General features: G+C 38.8%; 2 protein-coding genes and 1 long non-coding RNA gene across 3 annotated transcripts; 2 read left to right on the plus strand and 1 right to left on the minus strand.

The window, feature by feature from the left end:
• Window positions 1–278: 278 nt before the first annotated feature.
• Ubqn (ubiquilin) lies at window positions 279–4,338 on the plus strand. The gene is made up of 7 exons (XM_076374881.1): window positions 279–773; window positions 888–1,086; window positions 1,177–1,465; window positions 1,562–2,209; window positions 2,373–2,499; window positions 2,572–2,704; window positions 2,810–4,338. Exons 1-7 carry the CDS (start codon window positions 672–674, stop codon window positions 2,884–2,886), a joined length of 1,575 nt encoding a protein of 524 aa, XP_076230996.1. The 5' UTR covers window positions 279–671; the 3' UTR covers window positions 2,887–4,338.
• LOC143177368 (uncharacterized) lies at window positions 4,193–5,044 on the minus strand. Its single transcript, XM_076375242.1, has 3 exons — window positions 4,799–5,044; window positions 4,381–4,682; window positions 4,193–4,310 (listed from the first exon to the last, which is right to left on the minus strand). The coding sequence occupies exons 1-2, from the start codon at window positions 5,042–5,044 to the stop codon at window positions 4,386–4,388; spliced, it is 543 nt and encodes a 180-aa protein (XP_076231357.1). The 3' UTR covers window positions 4,193–4,310; window positions 4,381–4,385.
• LOC143177369 (uncharacterized) lies at window positions 5,043–17,656 on the plus strand. The gene is made up of 3 exons (XR_013001554.1): window positions 5,043–5,053; window positions 5,092–5,220; window positions 17,529–17,656. It is a non-coding gene; the product is annotated as an uncharacterized LOC143177369 (long non-coding RNA).
• The last annotated feature ends 168 nt before the right edge of the window (window positions 17,657–17,824 follow it).

Raw genomic sequence — 17,824 nt, forward strand, 5'->3', positions numbered from 1 at the left:
TATTTACATGTAAATTGAGAACAAAGTGGAGTTAAATTATTTTTATGATAGAGCAATTTTTTTTTATCGAAGTAATGTATAAAATCAAGAGTATCATAGTCGATTTCATAATTTTTTCAAACAGGTAATCATTTTTTCATGATGTAATGCATTTTGTCTCCTAATATATGACGTATACAAATACGCCTGTGTTAGTACTTTTACGTTATAGTAGTGGCAGTACGACATAACCTATTAATTACAGCGATTCGAGATTTTTCGTAAATAAGATACATCATTTTCTACGTTAGTTCATTACTGTGTAATACATACTCATACATAAATATTATTTAACAAGATAAAAGGTTCGATTGGTGGAGAAACACGTTATATGCATCAACTTCGAACAAACTATATACGGGCGCGTTGACATATCGTCTACTTTCGTCGTTTCATGCATTATGACTCAGTATAGAATAGTCGTTTAAGTTGACCCTTCTATATGATCATTTATGGTTCTTCAGGATAACTTGTTAACAAAATTCATAGTAGTTCCATTGAGGACGGATTCTTGAACGAAATTTCCGTGGTGCGAAAAAAAGGCGTAGTATTCGTTGAAAGTGGTGCGCAATTGGCCCTCGACGAGGGAGAATCGAAAGCGTCGAAAGTAACGAGTCATCTACCGATTCAAGATGGCAGAAGGCCAGGATACTCGAAAGAAAATAACTGTTTCCGTCAAAACGCCGAAAGAAAAACAGAGCGTCGAGATCGAGGAGAATGCTACTATTAAAGATGTAAGTTTTCTGATCATGTGTTCACGAATTTTAAATGAACACGAGTTCCCTGGAATCATCATGGTTGTCATTGATGGGTTAGCTTTTAATTATTGTTTCCTCTAAAATTTACAGTTTAAAGAAGCAATTTCAAAGAAATTCAATGCCCAAACAGAACAGTTATGTTTGATTTTTGCTGGAAAGATAATGAAAGATCATGAAACTTTGAGTACACATAATGTCAAAGATGGCTTGACAGTTCATCTGGTTATTAAGGCTCCGCGTACTCCTTCTAATCAAACTCAAGAGTCAACACCATCGCAGAGACCTCCAGGTATATCAATACAATATTCTTTAAAGTATAGTTTCAAGTTTATTCTTTATAAGTGGTTATAATACATTTTTTATTCTTTTTTCTATTTAGCTGATATAAGTGCTAGCCCGTTTGAATTAGGCAGCCTGGGTGGACTTGTAGGATTGGCATCTCTTGGTTTGGGATCTGCTAATTTTATAGATTTGCAACAACGTATGCAACGTGAATTATTATCTAACCCTGAAACAATGCGTCAAGTGCTTGATAATCCATTGGTGCAAAGTTTGATGAATGATCCAGAAAATATGCGTAATTTGGTCACAGCTAATCCACAGATGCAAGAATTGATGCAACGTAATCCAGAAATTAGTCATATGCTGAATAATCCAGAATTACTAAGGTAAGAATGAAAGTAAAATTTATTCTAACATGTTTATTCCTTATTATGTCATAAAATGCGAATAAAGTCATAAATATGTATATTAATTTTCTTCAGGCAAACAATGGAGTTAGCGCGTAATCCATCAATGCTTCAGGAACTAATGCGCACCCATGATAGAGCACTGTCTAATTTAGAAAGCATTCCTGGTGGCTATAGCGCACTTCGTCGCATGTATAGAGACATTCAAGAGCCCATGCTTGCTGCAGCGGCTAATGAGCGTAATCCATTTGCAGCCTTAGTGGAAAATAGTAGTAATCAAGATAGTCAGACCAATCCACAACAAGGTCAGGAAAATAGGGACCCATTACCAAATCCTTGGAGTCAAAGTCAAAACGATTCCTCGAATCAGCAGCAGGGAAGAGGTCTCTTGGATTCACCAGGAATGCAAAGTCTTGCAACTCAAATGATGGAAAATCCACAACTGATGCGTAACATGTTAAATGCTCCATATACAAGGTCAATGTTAGAAGCAATGGCAGCAGATCCAGCTATGACTAGTAGAGTGATTGCTGCTAATCCGTTTCTACGAGGGAATCCACAAATGCAAGAGCAAATGCGGGCTATGATGCCTGCATTTATTCAACAAATGCAAAATCCTCAGATCCAAAATGTTGTTACCAATCCTGATGCTTTAGCCGCCATTATGCAAATTCAACAGGGTATGGAACAGTTGCGTACAGTAGCTCCAGAACTTGTTGAAAAGTAAGTTATCATACAATATATAATTATATACAAATATTTAAATATATACGTATTTTTTCTGTGGTCGCAATTTTATTGTATTTTTAAGATATTTTTATAGCATTGTTTTTCAATGCGGATAATGTTAATTTCATTTAAAAATTTATTAACGTAAAATTTTTAGTATGGGGCTGACTGTACCACCTGCAACAACAACACCCAACACAGGGACAACAAATCCAACTGCACCAACTACGCAATCAACAGATACGAACCAGCAAGATGCATTCTCCCAATTTATGGCGCGCATGGTAAAGATTTTGTTTCTTTTTAATTTGTAGATAAATATAAGAAAGACTATTATTAGTTTTTAATTTCGTTAGGTATCGGCAATGGCATTAAATCAAGGAATAGAAGTGGATGGCCAACCTGTGCCTCCGCCAGAAGAACGTTACAGAGCACAGTTAGAACAACTTACGGCTATGGGCTTTGTTAATAGAGATGCTAATTTACAAGGTATAAAATATACAATTTCGGAAACTGCTATTATTTTCTGCATCTTAAAAAAATGTTAGAATAAATTTTTTATAATTTATAATTAAATTTTAATATCGTTTTCAGCACTAATTGCAACATTTGGGGACATAAATGCTGCTATTGAACGGCTACTGTCTAATGGACAAGTGTTCATGAGCTAACCACCAATATGCAATATTGTTATTCCATTACTATTTTTAATTTTTTTTCCTTATTTACCTCTTGCAACAGGCATGGTGAGAGATATTTGAGGTAACTGGCTGTCAGAAAAAAAATTATAAACTTCTACCCCAACTCTTGACAGAATACACGCTACTGACTTGTTCGATTATGCATTTTTATTTAAATTGGTACTTTATCGTACTTGAAACAAGTATCGACATTTAAATATTCACACGGTTCACTCTAAGAAATTTCTAGTTTCTTTATTCTATACTTTCTTTCGATGTGCTCTAAGTACTAGGTAGCTCTGTTAAAGTATACTTCGTCGGTGTAAATTTGTTTATTAACACATTCAAGAAGATTATATTATTATTAGATCGTAATGCGAAGGATGTATCCTTTTTCTTTGTTACACTGTACATTCGCGGTATTTCTTAGAAACAATGGAACCTGCATGGAAAATAGATTGCCATTAATAAATATGCTTCTGGCTTGATAAGTCGAATTAAAATTTCATGAAGAATAATTTCGTTTGCTTGGATATATGTAATCATACTAGTAAATGTATTGCATGAAACGTTAATATGTTTACAACAGAAATGGGTATGGGGTAATTACTGATTACTAAGTAACATTTGATGTATAGAAATAAATAATTAAAAGCTACAAACTGAAGATCTTCAGCCGATACAAATAATAGTTTAATTATTCTTTCTGCTTAACAAAACACACAAAAAATATTCAATGATTTATATAGTGTTTTCCATGTAAGTTTTGTATGTAATGGTGGGTGAAAGGCGGATTTTCTTTGTACCATTTTTATGCCGACGCACGTTGTTTTTTTCTTTCCTTTTTTGTTTTCCTCTCTTTAGTTTATATTTGTATGCATAAAGAAAAAAGTACTATGCACTACATGTCTTTAAAATACAAATATAGAGATTTGTAGCGTGACGATTGAGAATTCTATGGTGTAGGTTGTTTATAGAAAAAAAGAAACGCGTGAAAAAAGATCGATTTAATGAAATGTCACATGTAAATGTGTTAAATTGGAAATGTAATCGTCAGTTAGTTTTAAGATATACGACAGAGAAAAAACAGAACAGTAAACGTTGTAAATTATCCTTATTCAGAAAAAAAGCAATTACAATTTTAATGTTTTGATTGATGTACGATTACATTGGACTTTTCATGCGCATTATAATATACTTTTATGTGTATTCGGTATATTTCATTAAATAAAGAATTCTGTACAAGCGATTATATTACAGAAATAAAAAAAATTATGGTTGATTCATATTACCGAATTTTAACTACAAATATATCTAAATCTAAGGTATTAATTTGATTACCTTAGTGGTACACGTTGTGAGTGAATGGCAATGCGATTGTAAAACATATGTTTAGAAAGAACATAGACTGGAACCTGTGTAAAATATACACTTTAAATTGAATTTGTTACCTCTTCAGTAATCCTTTCATTATAAACTTATTACCTGTTTTAAAAATTCAACATTATTTTACTGTTATTTTTGTCTTGCTTTTTCATAATAGTATTATAAGTAACAATGACTAAAATCAGTAAAAAGAATGTTCGGTTTACGTCACATGAAGCACAATTTCCACGTGGAAGTACATAGAAGAGCTTCACAGTCGCAAGTTCTTTCGCGATAGAAACACTACTCGTTCTCAATTCGTATACAACCGACAGTGCAAGGCAAAGAAAAACTATTGAAATATTTTCTACTTGTGTTTTGGGATATATGTGTATAAAGTAGCTCTGGAGAAAGTGGAAAAGCTACACGGTATTCAACAAGTTGAGAATCAAATTTGAATTTCCATTGGAGAAATATGTAACGTCGAAAAGGCAAACTGCGCATCCCCTCCACGCATCATCGGCGAACTGCAGCTTACTACGATCAGTAGGCTGCGCGGCGGTTCAGTCTGTGTTGATCGCTTGCGCGGTTCATTTTGGATACGCGTCTGATAGGAAGGACAGCAAGTGAGGCCGGTTATTTCGCAGTAACGTCGTTTATCGGGGGAGAGAAAGACACGATACGGCCGATTGACGTTTCCGAAGTGTTGGTTACGCGCGTGAAAAAAAAAGGAAACCGTTGGGGAGTCTGCGCGAGTGGCGCGGACGAATCGCGTCGCGGGCATGCACAGCCCGCTAAGCCCTCACGTGTGCGTTTGAATTTTCTAAAAAGAACAAGTGCTGCGTCGGGGTTAGTGCAGGTGTGTGGTTTCGGTGCAAAAGGTGGTGTTCCAACGGGCCAGCGCCAGTGCATTCTCTCGTCGTCGAAAACGTTGGCAGAGCCAGCGGAATGTGGCACGAGGTGAGTTAGCAGCCCGCCCGGTTTCGCTTACCCGAGACCAGGGACGGACCTTCACGGGCCCTTTTTCTTACCCTTCTGCGTTTTCGCGAATTCATTTTCAACATTTATCGCGTGATCATTCGACGAATTCTTTGCTAACGACCCGGCATTTCGAACCTGTATTACGATGCACCAAATACTCGTACATTCTCCAGTTATCTTTATTCACATCTAGCTGTGCAGTTATTAGAGTTCTAAGTCAACTGTACAGTATTGTAGTTGCGCGACTAAATAATCGCGTTACACCGAATGTACTAAGAAACAACGCCAATGGGTACTTATTGAATGAAAATTTCAACGATGTTTTCGAAAGATGATCGTTAGAAGGGTCACGTGATCAAACCGTTCAAACGCTAATTTTTAAAATTCTTTTTCAATCCGTCTTGATCGTGTGTTTTTATACCTTTACTGGATTTCATGGCTCCGAAATGTCGAAATCACAGACGAATTTCGTTGGGAGTGCGTAATCTACGTAACAGAAATGTAACGTTTTCATTCATGAAGATGCGATCGATAAATACGTTAGGCGCCAACCGTTTACCGAATGAACTTTTGAAAGTTCGAATATTTCGGATGTTTCAGTTGACACGATTACCGTTTTAATGTGGTAATATAGTTACGATGCAATATAATAGATGCAATTATTTACCCATGATTGTCGTGATTCAAGCATTAATTTGTAATTAATAACAGTACTATGGCAGTGCATAGTAATTTTATTTACTTCTGTAGACATGACTTTAGTAACATGACTTTATAACTTTACGACATTTTTATGTGCTTTGATTGTAGAAATTAGATTTTTATGAAGAAGAGTCAAATATGTTCTGCTTAGTGACATAAAATATTAATTTCTAACTTATAATTTCCATTGAACAGAGGGCAGAAATACTATCGGTAATTGTTTAATTGTTACACGGACGAAATACCTACCGTATGGTTATGTCGATTTTCTCTAATGGTTTACAGCATAATATCTTCAAGTCTATAGCATGGCGTAGCTATAGATTCGTCCGTTTTATTCTGTATCAATCTTTCAGTTGAACAATTACAAAGAGAATATTGCATAGAAATCATTAAATTTTAACTTGAAAATGTAGTAAAGTTGAGATAAGATTCATATTATACGACTGTATTTATGATTAACGTTTCAGTGAGGAGGTCTTATTTTCCGTACGAGTACATTATAATCGGATACCTCGAATAAATTACATACGGGCGTGAAAATAATTGACTTATGAATAGAAAAGGGTCAAAGAATTTCAGGTATGAGATAGGCAGACGCTGTTCCAGGCAAATGGTACACAGATGGTATAAATAATGGGGTCACGGTACGAGATTAGCTCGTTCCTTACATCACTGCTTATAACTTCATTCTTTTTATTGCGTTTCATACCTATAATATGCTTTCTTTGTTCCCATTTTTTTCTATTTGGAACGCGAGGTGGATAAATATTGAATTAGCTGGTAAGAGCAAAGATAACCTAGATCTTCTAAACGATCATTTGGAGTACACAGAAGTAAAAGTAGTTCTATCTTATGCCCAATTTTTGCTTATATCTATTAACGAATTGTATGTTGACAATTATCGAGTTGAGATCTTTTTTTTTTCTTTGACTCTCTTTTAAACACAACCAGTTTTAGAATAGTTTATTAACCTCTTTTCTGCTCGGCAACTTCCTTTACAGATTAGGTTGAATTAACTATTTAATCCCTCTCGTAGGGATTTGAAAACATCAGGCTAATCCCGTTAAGTAAAGTTCTTAACAGGCTCTCATCTTATTACATATGTATCCTTTATCACAGTATTACACGAGATCGAGTCGTAACAATTGAGTCAGACTTGAAATTGATTATCTTTCTCTGGTGATTACCTTCTGTTTAAGCAAGAGGGATAGAAGATAATGGGCAATTCTGCGCGTGGTTTTCGAAGGCTTACGTCGTCCCTGAACGTTGAGGAGAGGTGGCCTCGCGATTCGTGTACGCAGGATATTTTGTACCCGTTACTCCCTCGAACGCATTCCATCTCGTGCTGCTGAATCGCACAGTCGAAGATTAATTTGTCTTCGGACAAGTCTCAAAGTGTTTCGGGGTCATGGGCTTGCTTCCTGTTTCCGGCGTACCGCAACCCTTTCGTCGGTTCCTTTCTATTTTGCCACCCCATTGCACTCTTTTGATCATCTAGCACTCTGAAAACGTTCTCGTAATTCTATTCACAAATTATCCTCTAAACTAGATTTACTTATCGTCGAAAAACAACTTCAATATTATGTCAGAGTATTATATAGCCGTATTAACCTTGTCTCGCAATAAACGTAATCCACTTTAAGGATGAAAAATTATCGATAATTGTATTATGACTCTTTAACGGATCAACTGGATGGTCTTTGAAGTTGTTATGAAAGAACTTTTATTTATGCGTTTGACAGTATGTGACACGGTATCTATTTAAACGTTTTACCCTTTGCCTCTTGAGATTGATATGAATAGTAATATTCGTCGACGCTTGATTTCACATATGTACTTTAGTACATTCAGTCATAAGATAGTGTAATTCTGATCTCGGATTTTCCATGGATAAGTGGCGAAAAAGGAGAAGGGACGACCGCAGAGAAACTCCTCGATTTAATTAGCGCAAAACAGAAGGAAACAGAAATACGCTGTCAGTCGTAGGTTGAGCCCTGCTGATGAAGGTATACGAAGGTTACGGCTGTAGCAAAGGCACTCCTTAGTTCTGGCTCAAGGTCGGACTATTAAGAGGCTAAAGCATACCGACGGGTTTACGTCGTCGTTTACGAGGAATGGCCAGCGTCGCAGCTTCGTGTTAGGAAATAGTGAAAACGGTAAAAAATGAGGAAGAGACGAAACGCTATCGAGACAACGATAGCTGTCTTCTCCCAGTATTAAAAGAGCGAAGCCGCTTCAACCCTTTCGTTCAATGGTTATCTCCTCTTAAGAATACGCATAACCATTGCCTTTTTCTTCTGCATCCTTTCGGGAAGACATAAAAAGGAATTGCAGTCTTTCATTGAAAATAAGATCGACTTAGCAGAAAATTGTTATGATTTATTTGAAGACCTTAGCACGAGCAGAAAATAATGTCGAATCATTTGGTTCTACTTCCAGACTTCATTAGTGAGTAGTTAAAGCCAAATTTTTCGTATAGGGTGTCCGTGGAATATATGTATTTCACGGACGGAAATATGAAGTTCATTAAGATTTCGTTTCAATGTTTTATTGACTCATCATCGATTGTGGAGCGGATACCTGGGATGGTCTCAAGGTCGAGTCAGTGCTTCGATCCAAGGCCAGATCCCAGTTTCCTCGATTTTTCAGTGTTTTATTGGAAACACGAGATGCGCTCTTAACCAACCTTACCCTCGTAAATTTGAAACCATTACGCTAGACCAGCTCCTCCAATATTTATTCTTTAGTCGCAGCCATTATTTTCAGTAGTAGTACCTACTTAAGTATTTCAGAACAGGAAGCATTGAATCGTTAACTGTCGCTGTTCAGACCTTAATGTGCGGTTGATGAACCGTTTGGTATTCGCCACTTACGAGACTATAGATTGATATAATCATTATCTAACTTCTCCTATAAATACATAATACAGAGGAAAGAAAATAAAAAAAGTGATAAGCCTTAAAGAAATTTTCGCACGCACGAATTACAATTATAAACTATAGGACGTGCAATTTCCTGCGAATCTTCTACTAGAACAGACTTTCTTTTCTTTGCGCATGACCCGTCACAGCTGACAATGAAACAGCGGTTCAACTAGTATTATAATACGCGGAAACGTCTCAGCCGCGGGGTAACGACATTTCAGATGCAGCGGCTTAGGAGACAGCGAAGGAGAAAAAGAAAAACGAGGGGAGAAAGGGAAACGGAAGCAGAGTGAAAAGTGATCGCATTAAGAGGCGAAACGATGGGTTATGAAGTCAAGCGATCCTCGCTCGGAACCCTGTGTGTCGTCGACTTGTGCGGTCTCTCGGTTCCACGCAATTTTGTAATTTTCCTTTTTTCCCACTATTCTTCCGTGCAACGGCATCGTTTTACCTTTACTCGCCAGGCCTCGAGTCATCTTCTGTGTGCGAGCAGTCGCGCGCTTCACTTTCCCATCCGCGATTCGTCGCATTAGGGCTCGAACAAAAGGCCGCCACGTGAAATTTCTTGGCGGTAAGGAGACGGAGAGAGGCTTTGCTGAGCCGCTAGCTGGCATAGAACGCTGACTCCTTCGGTAGGAATCGCGGGTGAGACGAGAAGCCACTCGGAGTAGAAAAAGAAGTAACGCAACGCGAATGTGCTCGTCAACAAGTCTCCTTTCTTTTCCTCTCTCTCTCTCTTTCTATTCCTCTCTCTTGCTCTGTAAATGATCAGAAGCATGCCGCACGGATCTTGTCCTTTTGAAGCAATGGCGAGAAACGGTTAGCGATTCTGTTGCTTTTTCCGATTTCTCGTCTTCAACTTGCTTCAGCTGACTCTGGAACTATAACGGAGTTGAGTGTTGAAGTTTTATGATAGCAGCTGGTACCGAGAAATATATAATTTACCATTTACCTTTCGAGAATGAAAAGATATGACACCTATACATGAAGAGAGTGTCAATGAGGTTCGCCGATGTCAAGGAAATACCTAGATGTTGACAAGAATTGTTCTAGGAGAGCGTTGGTATTTTAAATACTGCTCACAGGAGACTCTAGGACTGTGGCAAGAAGCGTTCATAGCTTCGAAACTATTACCCAAAGAACTTGAACTGTGCTACGAGGTGGTACGGGTCGGTGGTGCAGCGGTTGGGAGACGCTGGCATAGACAGGAAGATAGAGAAGGAAGAAGATCGCGAAGGAGAAGAGAAAGATGGTGGAGAGAGGAAGGGAGAGGAACAGAAGGATTGAAGGAGAAGAAATGAAGAACCGGAGCCCAATGTCCATTCAGCAGGCACCTGCCACGTTAAATTCAACCGGGCCAGGGCTGGATGGGCGCTTCTTTCGAACGGAGCAGTGTGAAACAGAAAGAAAGCAACTGAGGAGTAAGAGAGATTCTCAACTTGGAGAAAAGAGGAGAAGAACGAAGCGCTGAGATAGCGAAGGAAGATGAGGAAGAAGAAGGAAGAAGCAGCAGGCGCCCTGTAGGTACATCTCCCTTACATCACTCTACTCTGATCGTCCTTCCCGAACATGGGTCACATCAAAGGGAATAAGGAGAGACATCACACCGATAATGAAATCTTTCTTCCTCTCTCTGATCTATTTTCACCCGATTTTATCGTTGATTCATTGAATTTTTCCACTTTTTTCCTTTTTACGATTCCCAAATTTTTGGAATAGCAATTGTAACTGCATATGAGATTACAATAGAAACTAACCAAATATACCTACTTTCTAGAATTTCTAAATATATGTAATATACTTCATGAGAGAATAAAAACAGGTTAACAGCGGTACCAAATTCAAACCCGAAAATCTCGAATAGATTCAGCCGAAATTAAAATGTCATCAAAAGCTGATTTCATGAATCTGTAATTTTCATCGCGTCGATAGAGAGAAGAGAATCGTTATAGCGTTTTTTAAGCGATTCGACCGTTTGCATTATCGTCCTTTCGTTACTTACAACGTTAGGAACGTTTCATTTCATTTCAGCGTGGATGAAGTATACGATGATTAATATCGCGTTACGAAGGCATTGGGTGGTTGCGAAGTCGAGGAAGAGGAAACTCGTGAGGGACCAAGAGGATATTTGTTACAGCAAGGGAATAAGTAGCTTCGCCGCGAAGTCTAATGAGTGATAAACGTTGAGCAAAACATAGGAGGAAGAGGATATTGATGCAACCGACCACATTGTTGGAATGACTGTGCGAATTCGTCGGGGAAACATGGTTCGAACGATTCCTAAGATGCGCTTTGACGCCGCGGCGCGAGAGCCAGCAGGTAGCCAAGGATCTTCGCACGTGTTGTCAGTTTATGTTGGATGAGATTCTCTGTAAGCGCATAGCATTGAAAGAACCATTACGTATGACCTTACACTATTACTTTCCGTTATAACAGTATAGGTAACATCTTGTCCGAGAGAGCCGTCTAATGGGAGAGGAGATGCATCCAATATTTCACTGAAATCGTTGCGTTTGGATTTGTGATCCCTCTTATGACCTACAGTTTGATTTGAAGTGCTATTTCCATACGCATCAAGGAACACTTTAGAGAAATTCCCATAGAGTACTCGTGGTTTCTCTCTGAGTCTTTTAGACTAGAGGACTTGAGAAGTCAAGGGTGCACGGGCTGACACTGGGAATTAGCCAATTTCGAAGGTCAAAAATAATTCGTATCGGAGCAGGAACTCGCGGCATCCCCCAGAATGCTTTCCCTCCTCGTGGTATGATCGTCTGGTCGCATGGTTTCAGGCATGCGAGCCAACTGTACCTTGCAACTGTTATCTAGGCAACGACCTTGCCTCCTCTCTCTCTCCCTCTCTCGTGCCCTGGCTCTCTTGGTGCGCTCCGATGCATGTACTTGCGAAGCGCAAGTTCATCGGTCCGCTCGGAAAATCATTGACCTTGCGGTTGATCTAGCGTCTCTACTGAATCCCTTCAGTTCCTATTACGTCGTTCAACGTCCGTTACATAGAAGTGGAAACCAAGCGTGCGTCTCGAGTAGAAAACGTGTCTTCCTTTTCCGTGAAAGAGATCCATAGACTTCTCCGCTAACTATGTTACCCTTCACTGACGATCCCTCGGGCCTAGATCTTAGTGGTTAGTATTGTTCGGGGCTATCGAGTGTAAACTTGGTTCGTTTGGAAGAATTTACTTGAAATTACAGTTAGTTCTATAGTAAATTGGGCATTCTTAAAGATGAAAGAGAAATGGAAGATTATGCTACATTTGAAAGAAGAAAGGGGAATCATGTTCTAGTAAATAGGAAAATGGGATTTCAAATCAAAAATTTTCTACGTTACAAGAATTCAGCTTTTCAGCTGTGTACGATGTCATAAGTACATGACCTTGAAATATAATTATTACCATCTTTGAATCGTGTACTTCCCTCAGGCGGAATGGTTCGAACTGTACATAAGCTATTCAAAGCGTCCTAGATTAAACATTTCACTATAGAGCCGTCTTTCGTAATTACCCGGTTCAATGACACTTTCGTATGGCTATTTATAGAAAGAATCTCGTTGTTTGTTTACAACATTCATTCATAAACTTGGAACACTCGTAAATAGTAAACACAAAAACTAAATGTGTTACTCTAAGAAAAACTGGCGTAAGGTTTTCTGAAAGTGAATGATACTTTTTTTGAATACTGGTCACTGTGTTCAGAATTGTTTTATGACCATGAGTAGTAGAAACGAGTTTCGCGGAGTAGCGTAGCTAGTGTAAAGAAAATCAAGAAAAAGCTGGGATCAGGTTACGGCGCGAGAGCGGCTTTCCTCGATGTGCAGAAGCGCGTTTGCTTGGAATTATTACAGGCTTACTCGCCACGAGGGGTTTCTTCGATGACGGGTGAAGTCTTATCAAAGCTAGTTTCATCCAATTTCATAAATTTACCGTTCTGCACTGTGGTTTCTGTCGCGTTCGCGTTCCCTCTTCCCTTTTTTCTCTTTTTCATGCGGGTGCCACTACGCGTGGATATCAACGACCATATAAGAAATAATTCTTACGCTCGAAAAAGTTCCGTTATGTTGAAATTAGCTTTTCCCTTGTTTTGGTACTGTTTGAGATTTCGGGTGCGTATAATAGTGTTCAGTAACTAACTGCTGAATAGTGAAAGTGAAAAATGACGGTGGCGAAAATGGAAATGAAAACTTAACAACAGATTATTTACTATGACAATAAAAAATGGTGAGTGAGAAATTCGTAATAATTTTACTCGATCAATTTTCCACATATTTCAAGCATTTCTTATTGATGCAATTTAGTATGTATTCAAAATATTTAATGTTACAAGTGGTCATTAAATACGCGATTGAAGTGCTCAGTATGGTCATTAATCATGCTCTCGCTTGACAAATAGTTCCTGGTTTAATTAGGGAAAACATTAGTTTCTGATTTTGAGAACGTTCGTCTTGAGGACATCCTCCAATTATCCTGCGCCATTAATTACGCTTAATTATTGCCTTTAAGATCCACTCATGATAGATCCTCAGGGCTTTGCATTGTCCGCCGATTCCGCGGCCTTAATGGAACACGGACGTCCGGTGCATGTGTATTGTTAATAACGCTAATAAGATTAAGCCTTTAAAAAAGAGATCGTATCGATTTCAGAACAGCAAATGTCCCGTAAAAAAGTAATTTAATTCTATAGCGTAGTTGCACGGTCATAACCGGGCATAAATCACGCGGAGTGTATACACGTGCACGGTGTATAGCACTGAATAGGATGTATTGTTCGCCAGTGAAGTCGACGAATGAATGCTAGAACATATTGCAGTAAATGGAAGCCAAAATATACCGCAGCGAAAAACGAGGCCATGCGGAAGCTTTGTTAATCTTTACAGAGGCATTTTTATGAAAATGTCGATGGCTGAAGACGATCATAGAATTGTGTAAAAAGCGATAACATGTTCGACCTGAGAACACAACACTTGGAACAAGTTGATTCCTCAATCGATTTTCTATCCTCATTTTCGATTCTATTCGATTATCTATCTACCTGCATACCTAGCGCTCGCTAAATCGGTGTGTAAAGAGTGCTTTCGTAAGAGCTGATATCATCTTCTCTCTCTCAGAGTGTATAATGAAGAGAATACGAGGTCCTCTAAGGAACGAATCAAGAAGATGAAGATCGGAGATAACATTCTTTCAATTCACTTCTCGCAACGGTACAGGCCACGGCCATGTATGTACATTTCGTGTACCACAAACTAATCCCATGCTGTTTGCAAAGGAAGGATTAGATAGGCCATGTACTATTCGAAACCTTGCGGTAGTTAATTACTAATACGATTTACTGGTATAAAGAATGTTGGAACATAGTGGAGCAAATTCTGGCAAAATTGCTGTAAAAGAATAGAAGTTGTGTACCAAAGGATAAAATAGGCGAGTAAAGGAAAGTGGTACCTGAAGAGAAAATTGGATCATTCCACATGTCAAGGTACGCTCCTGGAGCATTAAAATTATCATGTTTCACGACACGATCACGAGCAACTGGTAATCGTTTCTCATCGTTTACCATTTTAACGTGAAAATGATATATGATTCTTGTTTGCACTTGATGCACGTGCAACTTTACTGCACGAGGTGTCCCATGAAAGCTCGTAAACCACAGGTTCTAACAGGACATGCTTTTCTTTGAACTCGATTGTGTTGAGAAGTCATAAATAGCACAGCGTGAATTGGCAGCATGGAGGATGAGAATGAAACAAATGACCCGATACATTAAATGAAAAAATGAACTCTATCTCGTGGTACTCTTATCCGTGGCACTGAAAGTGGAGTTTGCCTTGACAATTACAGGTGTTTCCCCGTGGTACCGAGTGAAAACACAGAATCACATTAAATCTAGATATGACAACGAGCATACATGACGCACGTAGGCATATGCATAATACGAATTTGTGTACGTAGTGAGCTTGGAAGAGGGCAGCATAACCAGCAGGCTGGACGACGTCCGGAATGCGAGCGGAACCCGTTTCTATGAGTCAAGTCTGGCTATTGACAACGGCCTCTCCTCGTGTCGATTCTCCTCCGCTTCGCGAATCCTGCGGTTCAGGATCGTGCCATGTGATCTGGAACATCACAACCGGTGCTGGGGGAGTGATTCGCGGGATCGAGTCATGTTACGTGAAAATCCAAAACCATGAGGGAGACCTTGGACGACGGGACGTGTTCGGTAACGGAGAAATACGATGTTCTAAGAGGACAACAGTGGAAGCAAGGATGTAATGAAAGTCTGTAATCGTTGAGGTCTCAGTTTTTTACAAAGCATAGACTTTTTATGTAGGCAGAAAAGAAAAATAATTATCTTGTACGATCAAATTTCTGAAGCAAATTGTGATAAGGAAACATTTATGAGATGATATTATTCTTACTTTGTTATTAATAACTATCGACTGACATGTGTATGTAGATGAAATATTTTAGAGTGTGTGGCTATGCACGTTGATTCTTGAAGTCAGTGACCATTATTTCCTTCATACTCTACTGGCTTGCACCAGAATGATAGAGTTTGTAAATCGTTTATTACTGTTACGTTATGCAACGATAGTTCTAGAGAACGTCGATATTTCATGGGAATTTACGTGTCTTTCGTATGACGTTTCCGTTCATCGATCCTAGACGAGAAAATACAGCCGATCTTCCGGCGGCGCGATCGAAATGCGCCTCAACTCGAGCGTTGCAGGATTCTAAAGCAGACTAGCGATAACGGTATTAGAGCAAGGCGTTGGAGGAAGCGAAATAAGTGCATCTAATGCTCCATAGGCTGATCAGTTTTCGGTGTGGAATAATTGAAGTGCAACTGTGATGAAACAAAATAGTTAAAGGTACTGCTTGAATAATCTTTGCAGTATACTTATAAAAACAATATTAAGGACCAATGAATATCGTTCATCATCTTGACCTATGCATATTTGGCAAAGGAGTACAAACATAGAAAATGTTCCCCAGTCGTGTGGTACTTCTTACACTATACATACGCTTCACTATACTATTTTTCAAGTTCCGAACATTAAAAGTGTGCCTTAATTTTGATTACGTGTAAGTACGACAGTGAGCCCTGTCATAAATGCAACACAGAAGCGTTTTCCGTTCGATCCGAGGATGGTGCGTCGTTACAATCGGGTTCATCGATCCATAATGACTATTCGCTCGCGGGTACGGCCTGTAATAACGGAATCGCCAATAAAGTATATCCTGTCGATTTAATCGCTACCCCTACGGTGTGCACGGCACCACCGCCACCGTAGATCGTATCGACGATTTTCGTGTGATGTTTCATGAATCGCGAGAAGCTATCGCGTGATCCGCACGCTTCACGCATTCTCGTTCGAATGGAGGAGGCAGAAAGGGACAGACAGAGCATTTAGTACGAGCTCAGACTACCATGGGAATTTTTAATGAAGACTTGCATCTTGTGATACAAACAATACAAGTTAAATAAATTATAATTCTAGAAACATTACTTGATAGTGGTTTGATGTAGTTGGAACAGGAGTTTGGTGGTGAGTTGAAATTGGTGGTTCTGAACATGTAGGCAAGAAGCGTAGTAAAAAGGTTGCTCATTTGTTGGTTTTAGAAAGAGGTATTTACACTGGAATCAAGACTACTTTTTAAAGAATAGAAGGTGTGGAAAGAACAATGGATAGTAAAAAATAATTAAAAATAAAATTGAGAACAATTTGCTTTAACACTTGTATGATATTATCCCTGTATAAGACAAAACAGAATCTGAGCACGTTTAAATTAAAGCTACATTAAAATCGTAGTAGGATGAACTGACGCAATCTACTCTACATATCAAACTACAGTCAAGAGAAGTTACGAGCAAAGCGTATGTCAATAAACTACTATCAGATTATAAGGTGGATGTGGTAAGCATAATGTTACCCGTACAGATAACCAATGTCGTAAGAGTATAGAGAAAGAGATGGCAACTTATGTTGTACTTCCTGCCAAGTAATCCGCTGGTATATTTTCCGGTCGTTAACTTCCCTCCATAACGAGACATTAAAAAGCATGAACGTTTAAATTTAGCGCAGAAATCGTGTCATTTTTCATCTGCTTATTGTGACTACATGTACATAATATCATTTTCACGGTTAAATGCAATCCCTTGTATATGGTATCCTGTACTTACGATAAATATAAATAATTTCATTTCAATCGACCTTTCGCCAAGGGAATCAGAAGCAGAGAAGTGCCTATAGCAATAAATTTGTATTCTTCCTCTTTTTGCCTCTCACTTTAATTGGTATGCGGATTAAAATAATTTGGAGATTACGTTTTGAGACAACCTAAAAAATTGAATATTCTTTTTATGATATCTCTCATAGTAGTAATGCAGTTTATATAATATACGGTCCATCAAATGCGTAATCCTAATTTTTATCTCCATCCTCCAGTTTATAAGAACTTTTTTCTAGATAAATAACGACCTATTTTCATCTCCAGCGACGGGTAGTCAATGAAATCTAATTCATGACGTAAAAGAGATAAGAGGTTATAGAAGAATCTTCAGCGATCTATGGAAAGGGCTACGGGGAATTAGATTATGCCTCGTATCTAGCATTTTTTTACGATCAGTCCATTAATTATTTCCTTGGACCTGTTTCAGAGGGACCATCTCGGAAGCCATGCCGGCTGACGAGTTCGCTGGAAATCGACACAGAGGCGGACCGACGCTGCAGCCGCCTTAACGAACCACTATTCTCATTGACAAGGTCATCGACGAACGAACCGGATCTAATCATGGTCACCGAGACGGTGCTTCCTGCGCTTTCATATCTTTACGATGGCTTGACCCTCCAGCGACGCTGATCTTAAACGAATCAGTTTTGCCGAACATCTGCAACGAAACAGTTGAAAGAAGTAGAGTTGGAGTGGGAAGTCTTTCATGAGTCGTTGGAAGTT

Source organism: Calliopsis andreniformis, chromosome 3, assembly GCF_051401765.1.
Source record: "Calliopsis andreniformis isolate RMS-2024a chromosome 3, iyCalAndr_principal, whole genome shotgun sequence".
Lineage (NCBI taxonomy): Eukaryota > Metazoa > Arthropoda > Insecta > Hymenoptera > Andrenidae > Calliopsis > Calliopsis andreniformis.

Coding starts and splice junctions, on each gene's coding strand:
- Ubqn (XM_076374881.1), top strand. CDS start 672: ATGGCAGAAGGCCAGGATACTCGAAAGAAAATAACTGTTTCCGTCAAA. Junction 2,500..2,571: donor CCCAATTTATGGCGCGCATG/GTAAAGATTTTG, acceptor TAATTTCGTTAG/GTATCGGCAATGGCATTAAA. Junction 2,705..2,809: donor TAGAGATGCTAATTTACAAG/GTATAAAATATA, acceptor TATCGTTTTCAG/CACTAATTGCAACATTTGGG.
- LOC143177368 (XM_076375242.1), bottom strand. CDS start 5,044: ATGCCCGCGACGCGATTCGTCCGCGCCACTCGCGCAGACTCCCCAACG. Junction 4,683..4,798: donor CGCGCAGCCTACTGATCGTA/GTAAGCTGCAGT, acceptor AATACCGTGTAG/CTTTTCCACTTTCTCCAGAG.